Below are 10,536 nucleotides of genomic sequence, written 5' to 3'. Positions count from 1 at the left end.
ATGCAAGGCAGCACATATGCAAAGCTTAAGATCAGGGTGTTTCAAGGTGGGGTTTCATTCTTGGTCCTGTCATTTTTTTTTTCATTGTATAATTGAAAAAAATTTACTATGGGGATAATAATGGTACAACTTCCCAGGGCTGTTGGGAGGATTCAGGGAGACAACACATGGAAAACCAATGGCACAGGCCTGAGTCCCTCATAGGGTCAAGAAAAAAGGCTTGCATCTCTTTTTAAAATAAACATTTTATTTAAAAATATATGCTTTTTTTTTTTTTTAAAAAAAGAAAGAACACATGCCAACTTTGGTATTTTAGCCATTGCTTCTTTTTTCTTCCTTATAACCCACATTGCTTTCTGATTTATGTAGAGTTGAGCAAGGAGACCAAGGTGAAAACACCACCATGCTGTGCCCACAGAGAATGTGTGCTTGGTCTTTTGTCCTTTACAAGGTGCCTCTTTGTGTTTCACGAAGGGAGGATTTTAAACACCCAGCAGTGATCCACTGCCCTCCTTCCTCCTTGCAGGGCCATTGGAAAGGAACTCTGGGGAGCAGTGTGGGCTCTGTTCCTTTGGAAAACATTAAGTTTGATTCCAGGATCCCCTCCCCCCCCCATCCTCCCTTTTTCCATAAATGCTTAGGAGCTGCTAAAGCATTGATAGGAAATGCATGCTACCAGTGTCCATGTTGGGAGCAGGTGATTAAAATGAGCACAGGAGTCATTCAGGGGTTGGCTTGTCTTAACCCATAGAGAAAAACCACCAAATCCTAGAATCAGAAGGGAACTTCAGCATTACTGAATCCAATGAGTCCTATTACAATTTCCTTGGCACATTACAAGTAAATTCTTCTCACTTATCTCCCAATGGACAATCTCAGCCCAGCCAGGGCTGCTCTAAAAATGTAGACTCTAGGATCAAATTCAGCTCCTTACCACAACTGACCAGCCCTCAGCACAGTAAGACCATCTTGTTCCAAACCTGGACACAAGAATCTGTGTCTGTTAATTTCATCTACCTAATAGAGCAGGAGCACTTTCAGCATCTGAGCCACCTTATATTGGATTTATGGGAAAATGAAGACCTTGGACTTTCTGCTCTAAGTTTTCTTGTATCTACTAGCACACTGTGGGTTTCCCACTGTGAGGAATGTTGCAGAGACCAAATTGCCTTCATAACCCTTTTTATTTTTCTCTCAGGGGATGGAGGCCCACTAGGGACACCCTGTTCTCCCCTAGAGAGCTTGTTATGATGACTGAGAATAGGGTAGGGACAAAAGATGCTTTCCTCTACCCTTTTTCCAATTTCAAGGGACTTCTGTGCCCACCCACCAAAACAAATTCTACAAGTCACAGCTGTTTTGCATGATGACAGACAATCTCCAAGTGATACTGCCACTGGACCCCAGATAAGGAGACACAAATCAGTGTAGGAGATAGCTTTTAGCTAGAAAGAGTCCTCCAATCTCTTTGGAAACAACCAAGATCCCTTTTAAGCATAGCTAAAAGGTTTCTAGTTTGAGAACTGGCGATTCCTAATGTTCTTGCTTAAGGGAACTACAACTCCTCAATCATTCAAAATCTGAACAGTCTGTGCTGAATCCATTCAGTATTGGATAGCTGAAGATTTGCATTTTGTGCACGTGGCAGGCATCAAATAATTATCCACTGGATGAGTACATCTGATGTGGGAGTTTTCAACCAGGCCAGAATCAGTTTCTGCAAGAGCTCATCTGATGGGATTTAAAAGGGTTGTCTCAAATGACTGGGATACGTTTTACTGATTCTATTTTTCCCACCTGACTAGAAATAAATATGTTTGAAAGGCAGAAGCCTATCAGTTCACAGACTATTGGCTATTCAGGTGAGGGCTGTCTGTTTCCTCACTTACTGGTGCAATCACTGTATTGTTAAGAATGGGTATCTTTATAAACTTACTCTTCACAAAGTTGTGATTCACTTTTCATAATGTGACAACTTAGCTCAACTGAGAGGTCCCTTTCCTCCTTCCCTTCCTCCCTCCCTTCTTTCCTTCCCTCCCTCCCTCTTTCCTTCCTTTCTCTTCCTTCCTTCCTCTCTTCCTTCCTTCCTTCCATCTTTCCTTTCATCCCTCTTTCCCCCTCCTTCTCTTCCTCCCTCTCTTTCTCGCTTGCTCTTCCTTATAATAGAATGTGTGTTGTCTCAACATCATCCTTAGAAACAGGAACTGTAATAATGAGCATTGGGTTACTGAAAGTGCCTTCACAAATGAATTTTCTGACTCCATTGGCTAAGTATGGATTTACTGGGTTGCAGCCACATTGGAATGGTTGCAAATGTCTGCAGATTTGCATCACCCTGGGTACTCAAGCAGTGTTAAGAAAACTACATGTGGTTGCCTTCAGGTTCTAAGAACTTTATGAAACTTGAATGTGGCCACTTCTTCATCCATCTCCATACAACTGCTAGTTACACTCATCCAACAAGAGAACATAACTGAGTTTAAAAGAACTTGACATAAATATCTCCAATAGGAAACAGATGAGTTAACATATCTGATCCAATAGGAGAGGCCAGCTTCATCAATTTTCTCTTAATTGTCTACAGTCCCCCCACCCCCACCCCTAGTGTCACAAATGACCTACAAAGAGACAGGGTGAATGAGGGGAATGAAGACTGTGGGGGGAGACTGAGCCCAGTTATTCTGGGATCTGCTCTTTGAACTGTGCTGGGTTGCAATAGAAGTAGGAGCCAGCTTGTCTTTTGTCTACTGTGAGGCAGATACATCAGTCCTAGGTAACATCCTCTTAAAATCCCAACAAAAAGGCACAATCTCGCCAATACAGATGCCTCCTAACCAGGTCTAGTCCTTCAGATAGAAATACTCAAAGGAGAAAACAATTAATACTCAGACCAGGGCCTCAGAAGATTAATTCTGAGATATAGGGTAGGAGGTGAATTTGTTTTCCAAAGGAAGTAAGGGGGAGGGAGGAATAACATACAAATAACAAAACATGGCACCTGAAAAGCATACTGATCACAAGCTTTGTCAACACCCAAAAAACATATCAACATCGGCAGAATAAACCAACGTGTGGAATGTGTTAAGGTTTTCTTTCACCATAGCTTCATCTGCAAAGAAAATGCCTGTAATTTTTCCCTCTAGGCTTTTGGTTCTGATAACTGACATAAAAAGCAAAGTAGGAGATTTGCCATGTGGATCTTTCAAAGCACAATGCAGATCAAGGAATGTAAAATGATTTTCATGTTCCTTTTGTGCTCTTCAACAAGAGGCATATTACCATTTCCAGCTACTAATGGTGAAGACTTTCTGTCTTTTCACATCCGTATTCATTGCCAAGATGAGCTTGTTCATGGGAAGCAAGTGGCTGTGAGTCATCAGGCTGGAGCCATGAGTCATACACAGAGAGGCAACGTGTGGTCTGGTAGATTAATCAGGAAGTTGTAGTGAGAAAGGCCAGGTATCATTCACAGCATGTTAAGGGTTAAAGGCTTTTGGTATAGAACTCTGCAACACTGCTTTGCAAGATACTTGCACACACACGTTGTGTGTGTATGTATGTATACACATATATGTACGTGTGTATACACACATATAATATACACAAACGTATATAACTATACACATGTGTCTGTGTGTATATTTGTCTCCCTCCCGCCAACTTCTGGCAGCTTTCAGAGTAGCAGTCACCAAAAACACTTTGTGTTCACACATTTTTACAAGTTAACAATGGAATGACTTCTAAATCTTTGGTTTATCAAAATGAGAGCTTCTAAAATCACAACATTTTTGATTACTTTTCTCTATAAGTGCACAGTGAACACTTTTTTTTTTTTACACAAGAAAACAGTGCCTCAGTGATTTAAATTAAAACAACAACAACAACAGCAACAGCTACTTTCTACAGCGTGTAACACTATAAAATGGTGAATTGGAGCCACAGTGAGCCCTGTGGAGACTGTCTTGCAAGTTGAGTTTCTTAAACTCCCAGCCAAAGCATGAGAGATGATAAGGAATGCACGTTGGACCATGTCTTTTTGCCTGCCATTGTTTTTCAGTGGGCAGTTGTGCTTTCTTTCAGAACCCCGGACCTGAAATACTCTCTCCAGTAAATGTCACCCATATTTATCCTTGCAATATAAGATTTCCAATTTCCCCAGAGGAACACCAATCAATGATTACTCATACATCCAATGGGATGAGCTTGGTGACTTGTTGGGCCAAGTCATCCATTTCTTCCTAAGGAAACTCTTTCAACTATGCATATGCAGAATGAGTTCTGCAGGACAACCTGGACGTTTAGCTTTTTAAAAAATGGCTTAGTTAGGAGAAAGGCAGCTCACTAAAGTTGAGAAGTCATCCCCTCCCAATGTTGGGACAGAAAAGGAGGGGCTGACAAAAGAGGAGAAAAATGATTAGCATCTTGGAAAAAAGGAAATAAAAGTGGAATAGGAGAGAGATAAATGAAGGTGGACCCTTCCTTCCATAACAAAGCAAAAATAGAAGTTGGACCTTCATAAGTAATAGTCCTGATATGGTAACCCTTGGTGTTTATTCCTGGGGCACGGGAAGCAACATTGCTCTCTATGCTTGTCTGAATCATCCCTGTTAAGGCTCATGTGGTCATCTTTGGTCTTTGGATCAAAAGCCAATTGTGTGGAGAACCTGAGGAACCCCTTCCAGGCAAGAGGTTTTCTTGCTTCAAGGTTCTCAGCTAATACACAAGGATTATCAGCAAAGAGAAGGCGGGAATGACTGGGCTACTGGTTGAAATGGAGGAAAGTTTTGGGTGGAAATCTCCAGACCAAACACAGATGAGTTGTGCCAAGTGACCACAAAGAGTCCTAGTACAGGATGGGAACTACTCCAATGGGGCAGTTGTGGGTAGAGGGACATCGAGTTGATTTTTGATTTCCTGGGAATGGGTAGATTCTGTCCTCCTGTTCTTCCTCAAACTCTCCCTCACTGAAGTTGAACCTGGCTTCTCTTCTGAAAGACAGAAAACGGAGACACAGGACACTGCCTCAATTATGAGCATGTCCTTCCCTTTTCTCCCAAAAGACTTTGTTTTCTTTCCACAGTAAATTAATGAGGAAAGCTTATAGTATGAGTTTATGCCCCAACAATGCCTGATAAAAATTATGGGCTAGAAAAAATATGGATATTTGAAAAGGCAGTGAAAGAATTACTTTTTGGCATCCATAATCTGAGAAAGCTTGTTGTTGAATGCATTATTGACATCATTGACAGTTATTGAATGCTGGTAAATATGACATTTTATATATATTTTTTTCTTGGAAAAATGACCCCTGTATGTTCTTGTTGCTTGTCATAGAAGTCTCCGTGCTTCTTTTTAATTCCCTTCTTCTTCTTTGTATCTGGGGGCGGGGGTAACATGAGAATTTATGGTAGTGTGCTTTTTCCCCGCGGAATGGGTTTTTCTGAGCATGGCTGCATCAGGCCATCTACCACTGCTGCAAGTGAAGGTCCATAGGGGAATTCAAATTGAGATCCGTGACATCCAGGAAGTCGATGTTAAAGATGCTGGGGCCACTGGTGGCAAGGGAGCTATAACCCGGTGTGGAACTGGGTGGAGTCAGGTCCAGCCACTCCATGGTTTCCCAAGGAGATTCAGTGAAACTTAACTGCAGCCCATTACTGTCCACAGAAGAGGGTGAAAACTGCGTCTGCATTGGGGAGAGGGGGCCTGGCAAGATCTCGTGGGCATTGAAGAGGTCTTCGGCAGCCTTCCCAGAGAATCCATCCGTGATGCCATCAAAAGGAGCCTCCTCACCCCCGATTTTCAGAAGTGCCACATCGCTCACCTTTCCTAAGGGGCTCTGGGAATTGAGTAAGACTTCAAGGTGCTCGTCGTTGTCGGTGGCATAGTGGTCGAAGGCAAGCTGGCCTCCTGAAGACGCTTGGTCGAAGGAAGCCGAGGGCTTGGGGAGGACAGCAGTAGGGCTCCGGGAAGGCCCAGGGATCTTCGGGACTTTCTGAAGACACGAATGGTCCTCCCTGGCATCAGCTGGCATTTCTGTTGGTGAAACACAAGCTCCCTTGTGAAACTGCTTCAAAAGGAGCACGCCATACACAAGGAGTCTTTGGGATGAGTTACTCTTAGGCATGGAGATGGACATGCTCCTCTGGTCATTGCTCATCACCCATTCTATTCCCTGCTCTGCTTTAGGTACCCCTCATTCATCTCCCTTTGGTCTTTTCCAAAACCACTTCACTCCGGAGCTCCCACTCTGTCATGATGATTCCTTTCCCCATTCTTTCGCTGGCCCCTGAGAATATTGCATTCTCTGTGTTGCCCTCAGCGGGGGCCCATTTACTTCAGGGACAGGAAATGAGTGATCGAGTGCCAGCCTGCTGCCACCTGCTGATTGTTACTCTCTATTCTTTTCCCAATCCCCCTCTGGTTTTGAGGGGCAAGCTGCTCTCCTCACCCCCAGCCTCCTGGTCACTTCTGCTCATTTGCTGATGACACTTCCCTGGTTCATTGCCTCTTTTCTACCTCAATACTCGTCCTGGGCAATCTTTGCATCCTTAGAAATCTGTGCTGGCCTCTTGGCTTCTTGGCCTCTTCCTCAATTTCAGTGACTCCTCTGTCTCCATGCTGTGGCACATACCCTCGACCTGGTCATCCCCCAGAGCTGCACCCCCTTGAAACCTCAATGTCAAGCATGAGTTCCTCTCCTGGTCCATCATCTCCCTGCTCTCTAGCTCTCTGATGAAGTACTGCAGGGCAATAATTTCTCAGCCACTTAAGAGTCATTCCAGGGGCTGGCTCTGTGGCATAATGAGCTAAACCTCTGACTGCAGTGCCAGCATTCCAAGTGGGTGCTTTTTCTCCATGGAATGGGGACATTAGTTTGTGTCCTGGCTGCTCTTCTTCCGATCCAGCTCTTTGTTATGGCTTGGGAAAGCAGTAGAAGATGGTCCAAGTCTATGGGCCCCTGCATCCATGTGGGAGACCTGGAAGAAGCTCCTGGCTCCTGGTTTTAGATCAGCTCAGCTCCAGCCATTGCAGCCACTTAGGGAGTGAACCAGCAGATGGAAGATCTTTCTCTCTGTCTCTACCTCTCTCTGTCTGTAACTCTACCTCTCAAATAAATAAATAAAATCCTTTTTAAAAAAAAAAAAGAGTCATTCCAATCCACCAAAGCTACAATTTTCTCAATTTCTACTAGCAGCCCCTCTGATTTTCACTTCTTCCCATTCCTAGCTGTAACCTCTAACCTACCACCTAGTGACTCTCCTACAAATACCTGCCATCCTCTTGCTGTTCTCTATTTTCACTGGATGCCTATGGCAAGACTTTGTGCTGGATGAACCTCATCAACTGCTTTCTCTGAACCATTACTAGATCAGCTGGGAGTGACAAGAGGGAAAAATTACACACGTCAACTGCCTGGTTTCACTTTAAATACATGATGTCAAGTCTAAAACTGACATTTAATTCTACCTAGAAATCCTTATTATATTCCTACAGAAAACTAAATTCATTTATGATTAAGTCATAACTCGTCATCTTTCCTTGAACCTCCCACCACCCTTGGTTGACCTTGTCACATGCAAGCGTGCATCAAAAAGTTCATGGAAAATATAGTTAAAAGATAAGTTTGTTTTGGTGTAAAGAAATTAGAAATCACACACAAGAGGAGTCTTCAAACAGTTTACAGAAAACACCTATTATGAAAAAAATCTGCATGGATTTCTAACTCCTTTACACAAAAATATATCTTTAAAAATGTGAGTGGTAGTCATATCAGAAGCTCACTAGAGAGAGAGAAAGAGAGAGTGAGAGAGAGAGAGAGAGAGATAAAGAGAGGGGTGAAAGATTTTCCATCTGCCATTTCACTCTCCAAATAGCCTCAACAGTCAAGGCTAGTTGAAGGTGGGAGTCAGGAACTTCATCCTTCTTTCTCCCATGGGTGACAGGGGCCCAAGTACTTGGGCCATCATCTGTTGCTTTCCCAGGTGCATTAACAGGAAGCTGGATCGGAAGCAGAGTAGGGTATCTTGTTGTAATGTAATGGGTTAAGCTGCAGCCTGCAACACTGGAATCCCATATGGGTGCTGGTTTATGTTTTGGTTGCTCCACTTCCAATCCAGCTCTCTACTAATGCACCAGGGAAAGCAGTGGAGGATGGCCCAAGTGCTTGGGCCTCTGCACCCATGTGGGAGACCCAGATGAATTCCCTGGCCTCTGGCTTCGGCCTGGCCCAGCCCCTGCTGTTGCAAGTGTTTGGGGAGCAAACCAGCATATGGAAGATCTCTCTATGTCTCCCTCTCTTTCTAATTCTGTCTTTCAAATAAATAAAATAAATCTTAAAAAAAAAAAAAAAAAGAAGCAGAGTAGCTGAGACTCAAACCAGCATTCTGGTAATGGGATGCCAGTGTTGCAAGTGATGGCTTAATCCAATGCACCACCATGCTGGCCCCTAAACTCATCTTTAAATTTCATTTCATATGGACTTTTTGAAGTCCCTGTACCCATCTCTTTTTTCCTATCATCTTGTTAACAATGGAAAAACATCTATTCACTTGCCATTGTCCATTTCCCTCACCAGACCTTAAGGATGGGAATATTATTTGCCTGGTGCAGTATAATTCCTGGCCAAGTTTTTTGTTACCTTCTTTCCTGAAACTTTAAATGTTGTTGCTTAAGAATGCAGCCCTGGGCTCTTTTCTTTTTACCTACTCTTCTTTCTCAGGTCTTCTTATTCTTTTGTGTGTTTTAAAATTCTAGGCACACACTCAATAATGTTCTTTTAAATAAATGCACGAATGGATTACAAGGCAAAAAGAACATGCTGATTATTTTGTATTGATAGTTTGAATAACATTTAAGCACGAATGGACCATCCAGTGGAAGATGACTAATAGAGCTTCCTTTTGAGTAGGTAACACACATCTTTCACTATCTGCTTTGCTCTTTTTCTTGTTATCAAGAAGACAGGGACGTTGTGATTCGAGAGTTGGGAAAAAAATGATATGGGAAGAGAAAAATTTAGAAAAACAGGTGTTGAGCTGAAAAATGAAAACTGCTAAGATAAATCAGTAAAAAATGCTTCTAAGGTGAATGCAGTGAGGACTCATCCACCGTGTTTCTTCCATCTGCTCCAGAAGTGCACAGGAAGCTAAGGGAAGTGACTGTTTCCCTGCAGACCACCTGGGCATCTGACTGACAACGTGCACCTGACCTTGGTCGACAAGTGCATCCCAAGGGTATGCGCAAGGGCAAAGCAGTCTGCTGGACAGGTCCAGGCAATCTTACCTCCACTTTCAATGAGGACATCCAGAAGTTCATCCATCTGCTGACTCCGAGTCAGTTGCTATTGGGAATTAACCCAAAGAGAACAAAGAAGTGAGAAGATGGTTACGTCTACGTCAGCAGAAGCAGTACCACAAGTGTTTGAATTAGGCTCAGTTAAAGGTTCTTTTGTTTAAGTTGTGGGATGGTACATATAACAAGGAACTTTACTGTATTAATGATTTTAAAGTGCACAGTTCTGTGGCATTGTCGTCAACCCTCACCACCTTCCATCTCCAGAACGCTTCATCTTGCAAAGCCAAAATGTTATACCCTTTAAACAATAACTTCCCAACCTGTGTCCCACCCCTGGCAACTAGCATTCTCCTTTCTCGCTCTATGAGAATCTGACTGTTCTAGGAACCACATATAAGTGAAATAACAGTATTTGTCCTTTGTGACTGGCTTACTTCTCTAAGCATTATGTCCTCAAGGTTGATTCATGTGGTAGCATCTGTCAGAATTTCCTTCCTTTTTAAGGCTGAATAATAGCCCATTATATGGATGCACTACATTTTGTATATCCATTCATCTGCTAATAGACATTTGGGTATTTTATACCTTTTGACCACAGTGAATAACGTTGCTCTGGAACACAATGGGTGCCTGGTTAAAGATTTTAGAACCACCACATCTAATATTGTGATTACTTTGATTAATCAATCAATTTGAATAAACTTAGGCAGGTAAACTACTGAATGAAATAATCTACTCCAACAAGAAAAGGTAAAAGAAGGTAGAATACTCACTAGCCCAGAGTACCTAAGCTTAAGTTCAGGTGCAAGGTTTCCAACCAGATACAGGGCATTTTACCACACAGAAAATTGGATCTACCTCTTGTTTGGCTGCTGTGGATGCAGTCCCATAACTTTGCTTCTATTTCCTTCGTTCCTCATTGCAACCACTTCAGGGACCTGGAGACACTTGTAGGGCTCACCCCTTTCCTCTGAGTTTAATCTAAGTTGTTGAGTAAAGTCTTACTTTGGGAAGTCCCCTTTACCTGGGCCTTTTCCTTTTTCTTTTGAAATTAAAGAACTGGCTGATATTTTCAGACACGGAAGGGAGTGGGGAGAAGAAAGGCATTGATTCCCATGTGTTTACAGGCATCAACAATCAATACGGATGAGAGCACTGCTCAAAGAGTGAGTCATGGAGCAGTCTAGAAGGTGCCATCTACCTGCAGGATCTGGCAGGGATTGTTAATGAGCCCAGTAC

General features: G+C 42.9%; 1 protein-coding gene across 16 annotated transcripts in view; it reads right to left on the bottom strand.

Moving 5' to 3' along the window:
• Nucleotides 1-227: 227 nt before the first annotated feature.
• The window catches only part of MYOCD (myocardin), a 112,710-nt gene continuing 102,401 nt past the window's right edge, over nucleotides 228-10,536 (bottom strand). For all 16 annotated transcript variants that reach the window (XM_008270708.5, XM_051825177.3, XM_070061404.2 and 13 more), the window contains 2 exons: nucleotides 9,286-9,343; nucleotides 228-6,036 (listed from right to left, as the gene is read on the bottom strand). In XM_008270708.5, coding sequence (XP_008268930.3) covers nucleotides 5,465-6,036; nucleotides 9,286-9,343 — 630 coding nt within the window. In that variant the 3' untranslated portion in view covers nucleotides 228-5,464. The remainder of the gene's footprint in view (nucleotides 6,037-9,285; nucleotides 9,344-10,536) is intronic.

This window comes from Oryctolagus cuniculus, chromosome 17 (genome assembly GCF_051225735.1).
Source record: "Oryctolagus cuniculus isolate XC-2025 breed Fujian yellow rabbit chromosome 17, ASM5122573v1, whole genome shotgun sequence".
Taxonomy (NCBI): Eukaryota; Metazoa; Chordata; class Mammalia; order Lagomorpha; family Leporidae; genus Oryctolagus; species Oryctolagus cuniculus.
The sequence above is the reverse complement of the archived record's forward strand: the minus strand, read 5'-3'. Positions and strand labels throughout refer to the sequence as shown.